This window comes from Mytilus trossulus, chromosome 10 (assembly GCF_036588685.1).
Source record: "Mytilus trossulus isolate FHL-02 chromosome 10, PNRI_Mtr1.1.1.hap1, whole genome shotgun sequence".
Classification (NCBI taxonomy): domain Eukaryota; kingdom Metazoa; phylum Mollusca; class Bivalvia; order Mytilida; family Mytilidae; genus Mytilus; species Mytilus trossulus.
The window spans coordinates 17,824,456-17,838,169 of NC_086382.1; the positions used below are offsets into that span (position 1 = coordinate 17,824,456).

The 13,714-nt window shown below is 29.0% G+C and overlaps 1 protein-coding gene across 1 annotated transcript in view; it reads right to left on the reverse strand.

Moving 5' to 3' along the window:
• Window positions 1-11,334, reverse strand: part of LOC134686972 (uncharacterized) — a 31,867-nt gene extending 20,533 nt beyond the window's left edge. The window contains exons 1-11 of the mRNA XM_063546869.1: window positions 10,465-11,334; window positions 9,041-9,123; window positions 8,360-8,406; window positions 7,551-7,607; window positions 6,966-7,028; window positions 6,371-6,433; window positions 4,963-5,149; window positions 4,154-4,340; window positions 3,513-3,860; window positions 1,653-1,866; window positions 608-783 (exon numbers count right to left, since the gene is read on the reverse strand). Of these exons, the coding sequence (XP_063402939.1) occupies window positions 608-783; window positions 1,653-1,866; window positions 3,513-3,860; window positions 4,154-4,340; window positions 4,963-5,149; window positions 6,371-6,428 (1,170 nt within the window). The 5' untranslated portion in view covers window positions 6,429-6,433; window positions 6,966-7,028; window positions 7,551-7,607; ... (1 more) ...; window positions 9,041-9,123; window positions 10,465-11,334. The remainder of the gene's footprint in view (window positions 1-607; window positions 784-1,652; window positions 1,867-3,512; window positions 3,861-4,153; window positions 4,341-4,962; window positions 5,150-6,370; window positions 6,434-6,965; window positions 7,029-7,550; window positions 7,608-8,359; window positions 8,407-9,040; window positions 9,124-10,464) is intronic.
• Between the last annotated feature and the right edge of the window lie 2,380 nt (window positions 11,335-13,714).

Sequence of the window (13,714 nt, forward strand, 5' to 3'; positions counted from 1 at the left end):
TCTGATATACATGCCTCAACAAAGCCTTTGTCTATAGATATATATAATAAAGATGTTATCATGTTTGAGGACTATGTACCCATGTGTTCATTCAATACTAAAGATATGGAAATTTAAAAAAAAATCAACATACTTTTCCACTTGAACTGTCATATTTTGTAATTCTTACTTGATAGTGAGAGGATTGTTATATGACATGGATTTCTAGTAGCAATAATTTTGTTAGTGGATATTTAGTTATTAGTTGAAAATGAACTTAGAAAGCCATGTCTAAAAAATTTAAAAGATCAACAGACAAAATCACAAAAAATAGTACACAGAACATATTAGACAGAAAACATGAAACTTCAAGTATAATTTTATTTTTTACCAATGGGTTGCTGTCAGATCCCTGGATAATCCAAGTCTCCTTTTATTCATATGTTAATTTAATCAGAGCAATTTCTTAACAACCAAAATTATCTGTCAAACTTAATGATTTAGCACTGAATTATAATATACATTGACAAGACAAAATCTGACTCCATTATTTCAGGTCATATTTGGCCAAACCATCACTAATTGTGGCTGCATTCTATAATTAAAATGATATTTTATTCATACAAACTTCTAAGTAATCTTGTTTAAGATGCCACAGCTCAATAACAACTGGTCTCAAATGATCAAGTCTTCCCGATGTTGTTGGAGACATGAGACGTAGTCTTTTTGCGCCTTCAAATCTGACTTTGGTCAGTTGGTCACCAGATGCAATAACTCCAAATTCATCTAACAATTCAACTGTTCCTGAATATAAAAATATAAGAACTTTACATATTTGGTTGTTTTTTTGGCCCATAAATGATAAAATCAGGCCATATATTACATAATAATTTTTTTGCTGCCTTTTACTACTGGATATGTGGTGTGTGCTTTCTCATTGCTTTCATTGTTGGAAGTCAATACGATAATTAAATTGTTTACTTTCTGTTCCTCAATTTTGGTGCTTTTTCACATATCCTGAGTGGTGCGAGGAAAATATTTCTACTCACCAGTGAAATATCAATTTTCAGCAAATAAGTGATAGAAATTTAAAAAAGACGTTCTCTTAATTTCCATTGAAGTTCCTATTGTGACGACAAGAAAAAAGATGTCCATGTTTGAAAAACATCAAAATATCTAGAATTTTGTTAATATTGGAACAATTTCAGTTTTGAAAATGAACAATTTTAAAATTTAGGGAATCAAAATAGCATTACATTTAAAATAATAGCATTACAATCAATATAATAGCGTTACTTTCGATTTATCGGTAATTCGTATAGTTTCCCTTTAATCTTACTGAATAATATTTTCGAGTATCAACTTACTGGCTGTATTAAATATTAGGCAATACATTGTGTGACATCATAATTACCGATAAACAGAATAATAGGTAGTTTCGTTTTTGATACTGACTATATCATGTGAAATATCTTAACTCGCCCTAATGGACTCGTCTTGATATTCCACATGATACAGTCAGTATCAAAAATGAAACTACCTATTATTCTGTATATAACAGCATTACATTCAGTCAAAATAACATAACATTAATTTAAATAAACACTAACAGTAATTAAGTGAGTTAATGGTAGTGTCCATAAAGGAGATTATTACAACTGACAACAACAAACCATGGGATTCCTGAAATGTTTTTTGCAGCAATTTCTCATAAGAATCCATGATATCAAGAATATCTTCATATTTGGCCTCATTTTTGTGTTGGATCGGTAACTGGAACACTTGGCTTTTTTGGGACATTCCAGCACTATAGCCATGGTTTATGTGTACTGGTACTACTGTTGACATCCATTTAAATTGATCCAACGTACTCAAAATTCTTGCAATCTGAAAGTAAATAGCTTTCTCCTCAACTTTTCCACACAACTAAAAACTTCAAAATTAATTCTTGAATAAATTATATTAATTAAGAACAGTTTACAAGATAAACAAGAAATTCATTATACATTTAATACCATCTATTTGGGAGATAACTGTATTGTATTTAAAGCTCCGACAGCATCAATTGGGGATTTGATGGTCGCAAATTAAGTTTACTGGTGAAGCGTTAGGGGAGATAGTAAACGGGTATTTGCGACCATCAAATCCCCAATTGATGCCGTCAGAGCTTAAAATATAATATTGTTATCTCCATTCTAATGAAACTGACAGAAAACATCGTTGAAACATGTATTTAAAATCTGTCATATGCAGTCTGCGCTTGCGCATACGTCCCATAGCATCAATTGTCAATTGATGCCATGTAAGAAAGTGTTGTAGCATTAGAATTACTAGTCAATGAAGAATTAATAACTTATATCAAATGATAATGTCAGTCAGTCAATACTTTGTGGTATACAAAGATGGAACCAAAATTTCCAAACAAAATTTTCTATTTTCAAAATTTGTAAGAATCCTGTTTTAGTAAAACAAACCTTTACCAAATTTTAATAAGTCATTTTCTCGGAGTTGATAAACATAATTACAAAGACTCTGTTAGACCACACTCAAAATGCAAATGAACAGTGTTCTTTTTTTTAATGTTAATTTATATTCTCAAAGTCACAATGAACCTGATTCCTAGATTATTTAACAGTTTTCTGTTTCACAAGTTGCGAAGCTATAAGCAAAGCTGAGATGTTTTCATGCAATATTCAAGCATAAGCTATTATTACATAGAATTCAACCTTTTGGAAATTTGTAAAGGTAATATTTAGCTCTTTATATTAAACATAAAATATATATGAAATATTGAGAGAATGATGTCATAATATTCCAGAAGGTTAATTTCTATTAGTAACTGCTAAATGTTATGTAAAGTAGCATTGTACTTATTCTGGTCTCCCTTTGGGTTCGATCCAACTAACACTAACACGTGTATTCTCCTGATAAAGACTCTGTTTGTACAATTTTCATGTTAGTGCTAAAGCTTGGAAAGGCAATGCAGTGGAAATGTTAAGCAGCAATTGTAAGCTAGTTGAGTTTTACTATTTCTATAAAACTGACCAAACTTCTGTAAATTCAGATATTGATGGTGTTATTAAAACTTAAATTAAAAATTGGAACATCATTACAGTTTTGAATAAAATATCCTTTGGCATTCACATTTAAGGAATACAAAAATAAATTTTCTATTAAGGTAAGTAATTTAAAGCTCTGAATTTACATATAATTTGTAAGTGCAATTAAGCTGAAAAGAAGGATAAAGACAAAAAGCCACCACCATTATTGTAAGCATGTTAAAAGTTAGTTGAAAACTGATATACATCTAAGCATTTTTTAAAAGCAAAAAGGCATGCATGTGTTTATATACTTACCATTTCAAACTGCTTATCACCACAATGAGATAAAAGAAGTATATTCGAAACAAAGTTGTGTATAAATAAAAGCAAATAAGTTTTTTTTTCTTTCTAAAATTAAAGTAGGATGAAATTTACAAAACAATTTCAACATCATTCATCAATTACTTTATATTCATCTACTTAAATTATTACCAATATTGAATATGAATATTTCATGTTGTCAATTTCTGCCTCTGTTAGTTTTAAAACATCTCCATTAACTTCAGGAACTACGGGGGTTCTGTTGTCCATGTCTACAGAAGATAACCTGCTAGTTAAGGCATTCGAGGCAAATAAATGTAAATCTGTATTTCCTTTATCTATTGAAACACATCGACTTTTAATGTATATGTCCAGATTGTCCCCAGTTATTTTTAGCAGTGGCTTTTCCTTTAAATAATCACACAGAGCTTTATGGCTGATTTCTCCTGCTTCTTTTATCAATCTCTGCTTACTGGTTGGTGACAATGTAACACCTACTCTGTTCAATCTAGTAATAAGCTATGAAACAAAACAAAATGTACATCTTTCATTGAAATGATATATAAGTGCTCAAAGTAATAAATTAATCAAACACAATCTAAAATGATTAAAATGTGCGTAGAAATACATTTCAGTATAAATAGTTCTGTATTTAACTATTACTTGTTATCAATCATTACATTCCAAACTAAGAATTCAGAATTTTTCAGTTGCATGTACATGTATTACATTAAATATAAAATTTATTTATAAATTTTTCAAAATAAAAAATTAACTGTCAGAGTATCTGAACATTTTTTTTTTATGAATACCATATCTTCTGCTCGTCCCCTTATACAAATTGCTGTCATCATTCTTTGAAATGCACTCATTTCTGCATTTCTTGCAAACATAAGAATGCTGTATACTATGGCCAATGATCCAGTTATTCTGCTTTTTTGCCCTTGTAGATGTTTTTCATCAAATGCAGAAAGCATTATTTCCAATAGAAATGGTGTCCTAAATTAATCAGTAGTTAAAACATGAACATGATTATATTGATAATTGATTACAATATTGAGCACTGTTAATTTAAACGTATGATTTATATATTCTAAAAAAAATCAGGAAACACAAATTGTGTCTTTTTAAATTCAATAAAGTAATCTCCCCTTGGTAATGGAAGTTTTTTTCTGGAAAAAAAATCAATAATTTAATACAGCACTGTGAAGAAGATTGGAATTTTTAAATTGTAGGCTGAATGATACTTGGAAAAATGTTTCAAACAAAAAGTTTTTTAACAGGAATGCTCAGAGCAGGATACCTGCTATATTATTAGTTACACCGTGTTCAATTGTCCTAGTACAAGTATTTATCGGGTCAATAAAATTTATATCAGGCGAGGGGAAGCCAAACCTATCAACAAAATATATGTTACATATTTAAACTAAATCTCTATAAAATTAAAAATATTAGGCCTGTAAAGCAACTCAATTGTTTTTATTAGGTCAATGGTATAAGGGAGATAATTCCAATTGACGGAAGAAAAAAAATCTGCAGAAATTTATTTAATAGGGCAATATCGACCAATCAAATTGTGAGAAGTTACACTAAATCAGGATAATGTTATTTATATTGTTACCTGTTTTTCATTTCTTCTATAATGGAATCACACAATTTACTGGTATCTTCTGATAAATGCTCCATTTTTTTCCTGGTTAGAAGCAGACTTTGTTCTCCAATTCTTTTAGTACTCACATTTTTAACTTCCTGATTTATCAATGATCTTGCTCTTTGCCTTATAAATACATCACTCACTCTTATGTCATCTAAAATTCAATCATTGCAAATGAAAGCATTCAAATTTTTGTCCAATTTACAAATTGTTTCAATTAATGTACCTATTTTTGTGTTACCAGTTTTATTTCATTTATTATTAGAAGGTCAACAGGGAAAAAATATCATGCAGGCAGTTGTATATTGTAAATGTAATCTTGACATAATATTTGAGGTACAACATTATATAAACAAAACATAGCAGAGAGGGTGATAGAGCAGATTGTTACCTTGAGAAAACATTGTCAATCGCAGCGAAGCCAAGGTATTAAAAAAAAAAAAAAAGTGAGGCAAGATTTTTTTTTTCATTTTGCCAAATACTAAAATCTGAGCTAACACACAGAACTAAAGCATTGTGTTTAATTATTTGATGTAATTCAGTTCATTGTCCTTTAAATTATCAATTTTGATTGGTCCCGACGAGAGGGTGACATTTATAAAAATTTTGCCCGCTCAGCCATGTGATAGAGTAAATAAACACCCTTGTGTAAGCCAGTCAAAATATGGCATTATAAAATGAAGTATAAAATTTCTTATGTTGACCAAAAAAATATTAAAAACAAATCCTGTATATGTAAGATGTTCTTAATTCATATGCTATCCACTAGGTTAAGAGTCAAAATACCTGGTACTGTCTGTTTTTTGTCATTTGTTCTGATGTTTTCAACAAAAGAGTCCAACACACTTTCAAAATTGAAATAGTTCCCTACAAGAGGGGGGTTTGGGCCTGCTGTATGCATGTTCTTCTATTTCACTAGTTAAATACAACCAAAATAAAGTTCATATAAAATTTTAACAAGAATTGATTTTTTAATTAATACCCTTTAAAGCTATTTTCCTAATGCAAGTAGTTCAAAGGTTTGGTTTTCTTTTTTGATAACTGTTTCCTTGAGTATTATCAATAAATTTAAAATTTCAATCAAAAGATAGTTCGGGCTAAAGTTATATAATGCCATAGGATGCTTCAGCAAAATTTATACAAACAAATTAGCAAACACACAAGCAAACCAAACCTTTAAACTACATACTTTAGGAAAATAGCTCTAATACAAAATGTAATGGTTATGGTGCTGTTTGTCTTTATTGAAAATTTAAATTATTAACATCCCCTTTTTAAACAAATCATGGCAGATGAGATAATTCAATTTCAAATTTTGTAACTATATATTTTAAACTCATAAGAGTGGCAGTATCAAATGGAAGAGGTAACTTACTCATTTGCACTGATACTAGCAGTTGATCTTCTGATATTTGGTGTCTTGCTGTAACCATGTTCTCTGTTGATTTATAAGTAGATTTTATTTATGTTGCTGTCACACTTGGAAAAAACAATCAACAACAAAAAAAGCAGAAGAATGTTAAGCATATGTTTAACTTTCAATCAGTAACTATAGCATTAAAACATTTATAGTTATATTTGAAGCAGTTTTAAGACACATTAAGTAGACAGTCTTCAAATTAATTTTTGGAACATTATAGTTGGAATCTGTTGGCTTGTAGAGAAGAAATTCACAAGGTCGAAAACAATTTACAAGCCATGGCCGTAGGACTTGTGATTAAGTGTGAAGAGTGAAGAAGTAAAATAGATTTCATAAATGATATAAATAATTCGCAGTGAACATGGTTGTTCATGTAGGAAAAGTATTAATTTTGTTTAAAAAATTCAAGCAGTAACAAAATATTATTTTATAAATATATCTAATTTTATATAAGCATACAAGATCATAATCAGTTAAACACATCTCTTTTTTTCTCAATTAATTATTCAAAACTTTCAAGAAAATTTGTTTGTAAACTTATGAAACTTACTTGCTTAACCCTACAGTCTTTTTCACCTTTGCATTTCCATGATGTACAGTAGTTGCATCTAAACTGAAATATACATATTTTTGCAAATTTCCCTTTCTCCTTATCTGCACAGTATCATCTCTCCTAGACAATCTGGTACCTAGTAAAATTGCTGGTTGCTCCTTTTTATAGACTTCTATATATATATATTATATATGTCATGATATCTCAGAAGCATGAGTTTGAATCCTAGCCAGATTTTTCTTTATTAATTTTTAAACATAATTTTTTCAAAAAGGAAAAACAGTTTCTCTGCAAGCTAAAATATCTGGCAGTCTCTTCTCAATAAATAAATGTTTTTACATGCTATTGCAAGGTTGTATATATTGTAAATTCCAGCTGTATTTATATCGAATAATTGTATGTGGTTATTTGCATTTCCTAATGCAATATCATATTTTAAGCAAAACAATATATAACAGTTAGATTAGCCCAGGTGTTTCTGTAATATTTTTGTGTAAATAGACCAAACATTTTGTACAGGTACTTTTTGGATTCCTTTCTTTTTAGGAATACGTAAGACAAAAAGTCTACAAAAAAACTTACTGACTAAATATTAAAGTATCATCAGGGACTGGTACTTCATCTGTTACTGATGTTGCTCTAAAAAAGAAATAAGCCTTTCTAAACAACAAATTGTAAAAAAAACTTGTTCTTCTGTCATACTCAGTAAAAATACAAGTAAAAGTGTTTCTTAAATAATTAATTCCTATTTATTTTATCCTCAATCCAATATTCATTCTTAATAAAAGTACAGAAAAAAATTGTCATCTTGAAGAATTTAGGACTTTATTCCTTTTTTTTTTACAGACATTACCGCTAAATGGAGGTAACTGGTCTGTTTTCTGGTGTTTATTATTCTCATGGGTAATCTTGAAAACATGATATATATATCAAAAATAAGATGTGGTATGATTGACAATGAGACAACTATCCTTAAGAGACCATCATGACACAGACCTCTTCTTTTATATGTATTCAATTATATTTCATATGTTAACAAGAATGTGTTCATAGAACACCCATTCAGCACTCACAGTATCATTTTCACTGGAACATGAAATTGTGGTCAAAACTGTCATTTGGCTTTAACATTAGAAAGATCATATTATCATGTTATAGAGAACATGTGTACTAAGTTTCCACTTGATTGGACTGATTGGACTTCAACTTCATTTATAACTACTTTAACTTATTATTGAAACTCGAAGAGAACAGACAGAATAAAAGATGAAGGAATTAATCCACAGACACAAATGTAATGCTCCTAGGTGGGGCATCAAATCTACATAATTATATAGCTTATTCAAAATAGAATATCAATTCTAATTCTAAATCTATATCTAATCTTTTACCCCAAATCCTGGCATATTTCTGGAGAAAAATTGGCCATTCTCTTCTTCTGTGTTTTTTGATGCAAAAAAGTGGGAAAACAATGTTTACTAGATGAAATAAAATCAAATAAACGAGAAAATGAGGAAAAACAATTTCTACAAACTGAGGCTTCATTTTGAAATAATTCATCAATCAAATCAAAACTATCTGAACCAAAAACTAATTTTAATTTAGAACTAAAGTCATAATCAGAACATTTCTTTCCATTGAAACTAAATTTAACAGAAATTCCAGAACTAAGGCAAAAACAGCAATCAAATGGGTTTTCTTTTGTTGGTGTGGTATCTGGCACATGATCTTTATTTTCCATTTCTAAAAGAGATGACAAATTGTATAGTTTTGAAAATTAGAATTATCTGATCATCTTAATATAAATATTGAGCAACAATAAAAGTTGATAAAAACTGAAAAACATTATTACTTTAAAAGTTATACAAAATACTAAGATTTTAGTCCCTGTCCTGAACTAATACTTCAGGAATTATTATACAAAAAATAAGCAAGCATAAAAAACGATTTGTAAATTTACTATTATTCTTATATTTAGGCTAAATATAAAATTCAATCTTTCAAGTTTTTACAAGATAAGATAGTGTTTATAAACTGTGTGACACCTGAGTGATTAATTACTTTATACTTACCTGATCCTACATGTATATATAAATTTGCTTTCTGACACCTAAGTGATCCACCATTTGTCCACTGAGATCTTTTGTTTCTGTTTCTAAAATGCAAATGAAATAATGCACTAAATACAGCTTTTTTTATCTAATAAATTAAGTTTAAATCTTAGGTGAACATTATTTATTGTTGTTCAAGTATTCCCTTTTTTTCATACTCCTACCATTTTTTCCCCTAAATTCATCCACAATCATAATAGTCCAAATAATTATGACGTCTTGAAAGGCTATTATATTCTTTCAAGACGTCATAATTATTTGGACTACAATCATAATAAAAAATATGGAGGAGGGTGTAGTCCTATAACATATGACCTCAGGAGAATTATTTACTATTTCTATTTATTGTTTTGATTTTTTTTTCTCACTATCAATGTGCCATGCATTAGACAAAAAATAAAAATATCAACATGAAAATGTTAAATAATGAATTATATAATGCGAAGGCCTATATTAGAGGACTAGAGGAGGTTGGTGAAATATCGTGTATCAAGGTTTATTGATCCATAAATTATTGACATCATGTTGGCTACAAGTCAAAAACAAAAATGTGAAAATTAATTAAAAGATCGGATCATAAGCTTTGTTTTTAATTTCCTCCATTTTAGTTATATAAATAATGTTCATCAAAAGAAATAATGAAAAATATATATCTAAATTTTGGGGAACCTAATTCATCATGTTCATGGTGATTTTTTTTTGTTCAAGAAAGCACAAATTTATTGTTATTTTGCATTTAAGGAGGCTCGAGGGTATAAAAATTTCAGAAAAAATTAAACATTTGTTTTTCATTACAAATTTTATTTGTTACCTTTTGTAGTTGTTACTTTATCATATGGTACAAAAATCATTCAAAACAATCAATTCGTGTTGGCTCCAGATGACTTTTAAAATGTATACATCATTGAAAAAGTTCCAAATTATCTCCCTTTGGTGGAAAAAATGCCTTTTTTTGGCTTTTAAATTGAAATATCTTTTTCAACTCACCGTTGACCTATATTTTTTAATACAATTTCCATATAAGCTGTACTTAAACTAAATTATTGAAAAATTTGAGCGATTTCTGTTATAAATTTCTTTTTTTATTTCGATATTAACTTTATTTCTCCTATTACTTCAACCTGAGACTACTATAACACATGTTATAGTAGTCTCAGCTTCAACAGAAAAAAACCACTTTTACAAAAATGTATGCTTCTTTCGAAGACAGATTGTGAGCGCAAATGAACGGTGACACCACTTTTTTATTTTATTTTTCTATTAACTATAAGATAAAGTTCATTATATAGAAAAATATAGAGAAATCCTATATAAATGATTTAGACCCGCGAACCCCCTTAAAGATGATGTATGTTTTCATTGTTACAATGCATTATTTTTCATACCTTTCACATGTTTTTTTTTTTACGTTTTAGAAGTTATGTGTGCTCTTAAGGACGAGAAAGAGAGCCACTTCAGCAACTGAGCAAGTGTATTTTCTTTCGCAGATAAAATATAAATAGATGCGTACAAATCTATCTCCAAATAGAAGATTTTGAGGGTGATACTTGTAATCCCCTGGGAATCTTGGTACCCCTGTCTTCACTAATAACCGTTAAAAAAAAATGCCAAATGACAATAGACAATAACGTGACGGTACCCAAATTGCACCTATTTTGACAGTTTTTTCACCTACGTTTTTTTATCATCAAGAAATAAATGTCCTTAATGTGTTTATTTTGTAGCCCTATCCTTCTTTATTATATAGGTACACCAATTTGATTTTTAATCCATATGGAATCAGAAAAATTGGTCTAAACTGACCTCCAAACCATCAATTATTCTGAAGTGAGGAGTACCCAAATTGCATCCATGCTTAAATTTGCATTGTCAAAAGTCTAATAACAGAGCATTTGATTAATTTCTTTAAATATTTTGAACATTTGGATATTAGTCCATGCTTTCTATTATTATTTTTTAAGAATTGATACTTGTAACATATTGTATTTGCTCCTTTTAAAAAGATGACGTTTTGATGACGTCGCATGGCGACGTTTCAGTACATTTTGCTTTTTCAGTAAACACTTCATTTGTTGATAAATACTGTGAACGTTCTGTGCATATTTAAATAGTTTTACCTACTTTGAAAGATGTGCATAGTATCAAATAATAAAAATACAAATTGTTTGGTCTTTAGGAAATCTTGTAAGATTTCCGTTGCTATTTTTGCTAAATAGGTGCAATTTGGGTACTAGGTGCAATTTGGGTACCCTTACGTTATAGACAATAGACAATATTTTTATTATGACATTTATAACAGTAATTTTTGATCCTTGACGATAAAAAAGTACACATTCCTTTAGGCCATATTAAAATCAATTGTTTTTGACACAGTCAAGAGTGGATAAATATAGTATTGCACAAGATTTGGAGGTGAAATATATTTCTCTGTCTTTTCATGTCGTCACAATGGGAATTTCAGATGAAAGCATGAAAATTTTACGTCATAATCAAATATTGACCAATGAACAACTACAATGTAAGATCAAACTAACCACACCTAGATTAAATGAAAATAATCAACAGGTCGGGAATGCGATATATCGAGTTAAAAAATATTTATAATACATGTAATAAAAACAATATTTATAATAAAAATATATTTATTTTTTATCACCAATGTAAACATACATGATATATATTACCATTGTATATATCTATCACCATTGCAAACATCTATCACCACTGTATATATCTATCATCCTACTGTTTTTATATCTCTCACCAATCTATATATCTATCACCTCACTTTATTTATCACTACACTCTATCACCAATATATTAAAATCTCCACACTAAATATATCTATCACCACACTATATATTTATCACCACTCTATAAATCTATCAATCCACTGTATATATTTATCACCATTCTGCATTAATCACCACTTTATACAACACTGTATATATCTATCACCATGCTATCTATTTATCACCATTCTGTATCAATCGCCACTTTGTACAACACTCTCGTATATATCTATCACCACACTATATGTTTATCACCACTCTATAAATCTATTAACACACTGTATATATCCAAAACCACTGTATATATTTATCACCATTCTGTATTTATCACCACTTTGTACAATACTGTATATATATCTAACACCAAAGGTGTTTAATTCAGATCTTTCTATATATATTTTCCATTATTTATCACAATATATATCTATCACCATCTACAATATCTATCACTTTATCACTTTATCTCTCTATCACCATACTTTATATATATACCACTTCAGATATAGATATCCACTAACTATATATCTATGTCTTTACTATACATCTATCACCTCACTTAATCTATCACTACACTTTTGTATCATCAACATATTTATCCATCACCACTTTATATTAATATCACCACACTGAATATATATACATGTATTACCACTTTTTAAATCTATTACTGCTTTATAATTCAATCAACACACTGTATATAACTAAAAGCATTATATATAACTATCACTGTTCTGTATAAATACCAATTTGTACAATACTGTATATATTATCACCAAAAGATGTTTATATTTGTATCTCTCTGAATACCTTTTACACCATACTATAGTCATTAACTGCCTCCCTTTATATGTCTATGGCCTCACTGTTTATATTTATCGCCTCACTAGATTTCTTTTAGGTAGCTTCACATTTCTATCCCCACACTTCATATATCCATCACCTAACATTATACACCAATAAATGAATCACCTCACATTTTTCTCTTTCACCACACTATATATATATACATCACCACTCTTTATAAAGCTGTCACCATACCTCATATATCTAACACCTCACCTTATTTATCAATCGCATCACAGTTTTACCTGTCATCTCTCTTTATATTTATATCAACATATTGAATATATCTATCACCTCTCTTTATATATATATATATATCGCCACACTAATAATCTATTACTTCTCTATACTTCTATCAATACATTTTTTATATTTATCACCATTCTGTATAAAATCATGACTTTATACAATGTTATACATATTTACCATAAAAGATGTTTATATTTTTATTTATTACCACTCTATGTATATATCTATGACCTCACTGTATATATAGACTATCAACTCTCTAATTATATATCACCATATTAATAAATATAAATCACCTCAATAGAAATCTATATCACCACACTTTATGTATCTATCACCACACGTTAGATCTACCACCACACTATATACATCTATCACCACATTATCACCACACTATATACATCTATCACAACACTATATACATCTATCACCACACTTTATATATCTATCACCTAACTTTATACATCTTTCACTTAACTAATCATATATCACCACACTTTATGTATCTATCACTACACTATACATCTATCATCTAACTGATCATGTGTCACCACACTTTATGTATCTATAGCCACACTTTATACATCTATCACCCTACTAATCATATGTTACAACACTTTATATATCTATCACCACACTTTATATATCTATCACCTCACTATATACATCTATCACCTAACTGATCATATGTCACCACACTTTATGTATCTATCGCCACACTTTAAATATCTATCACCTAACTCATCATATG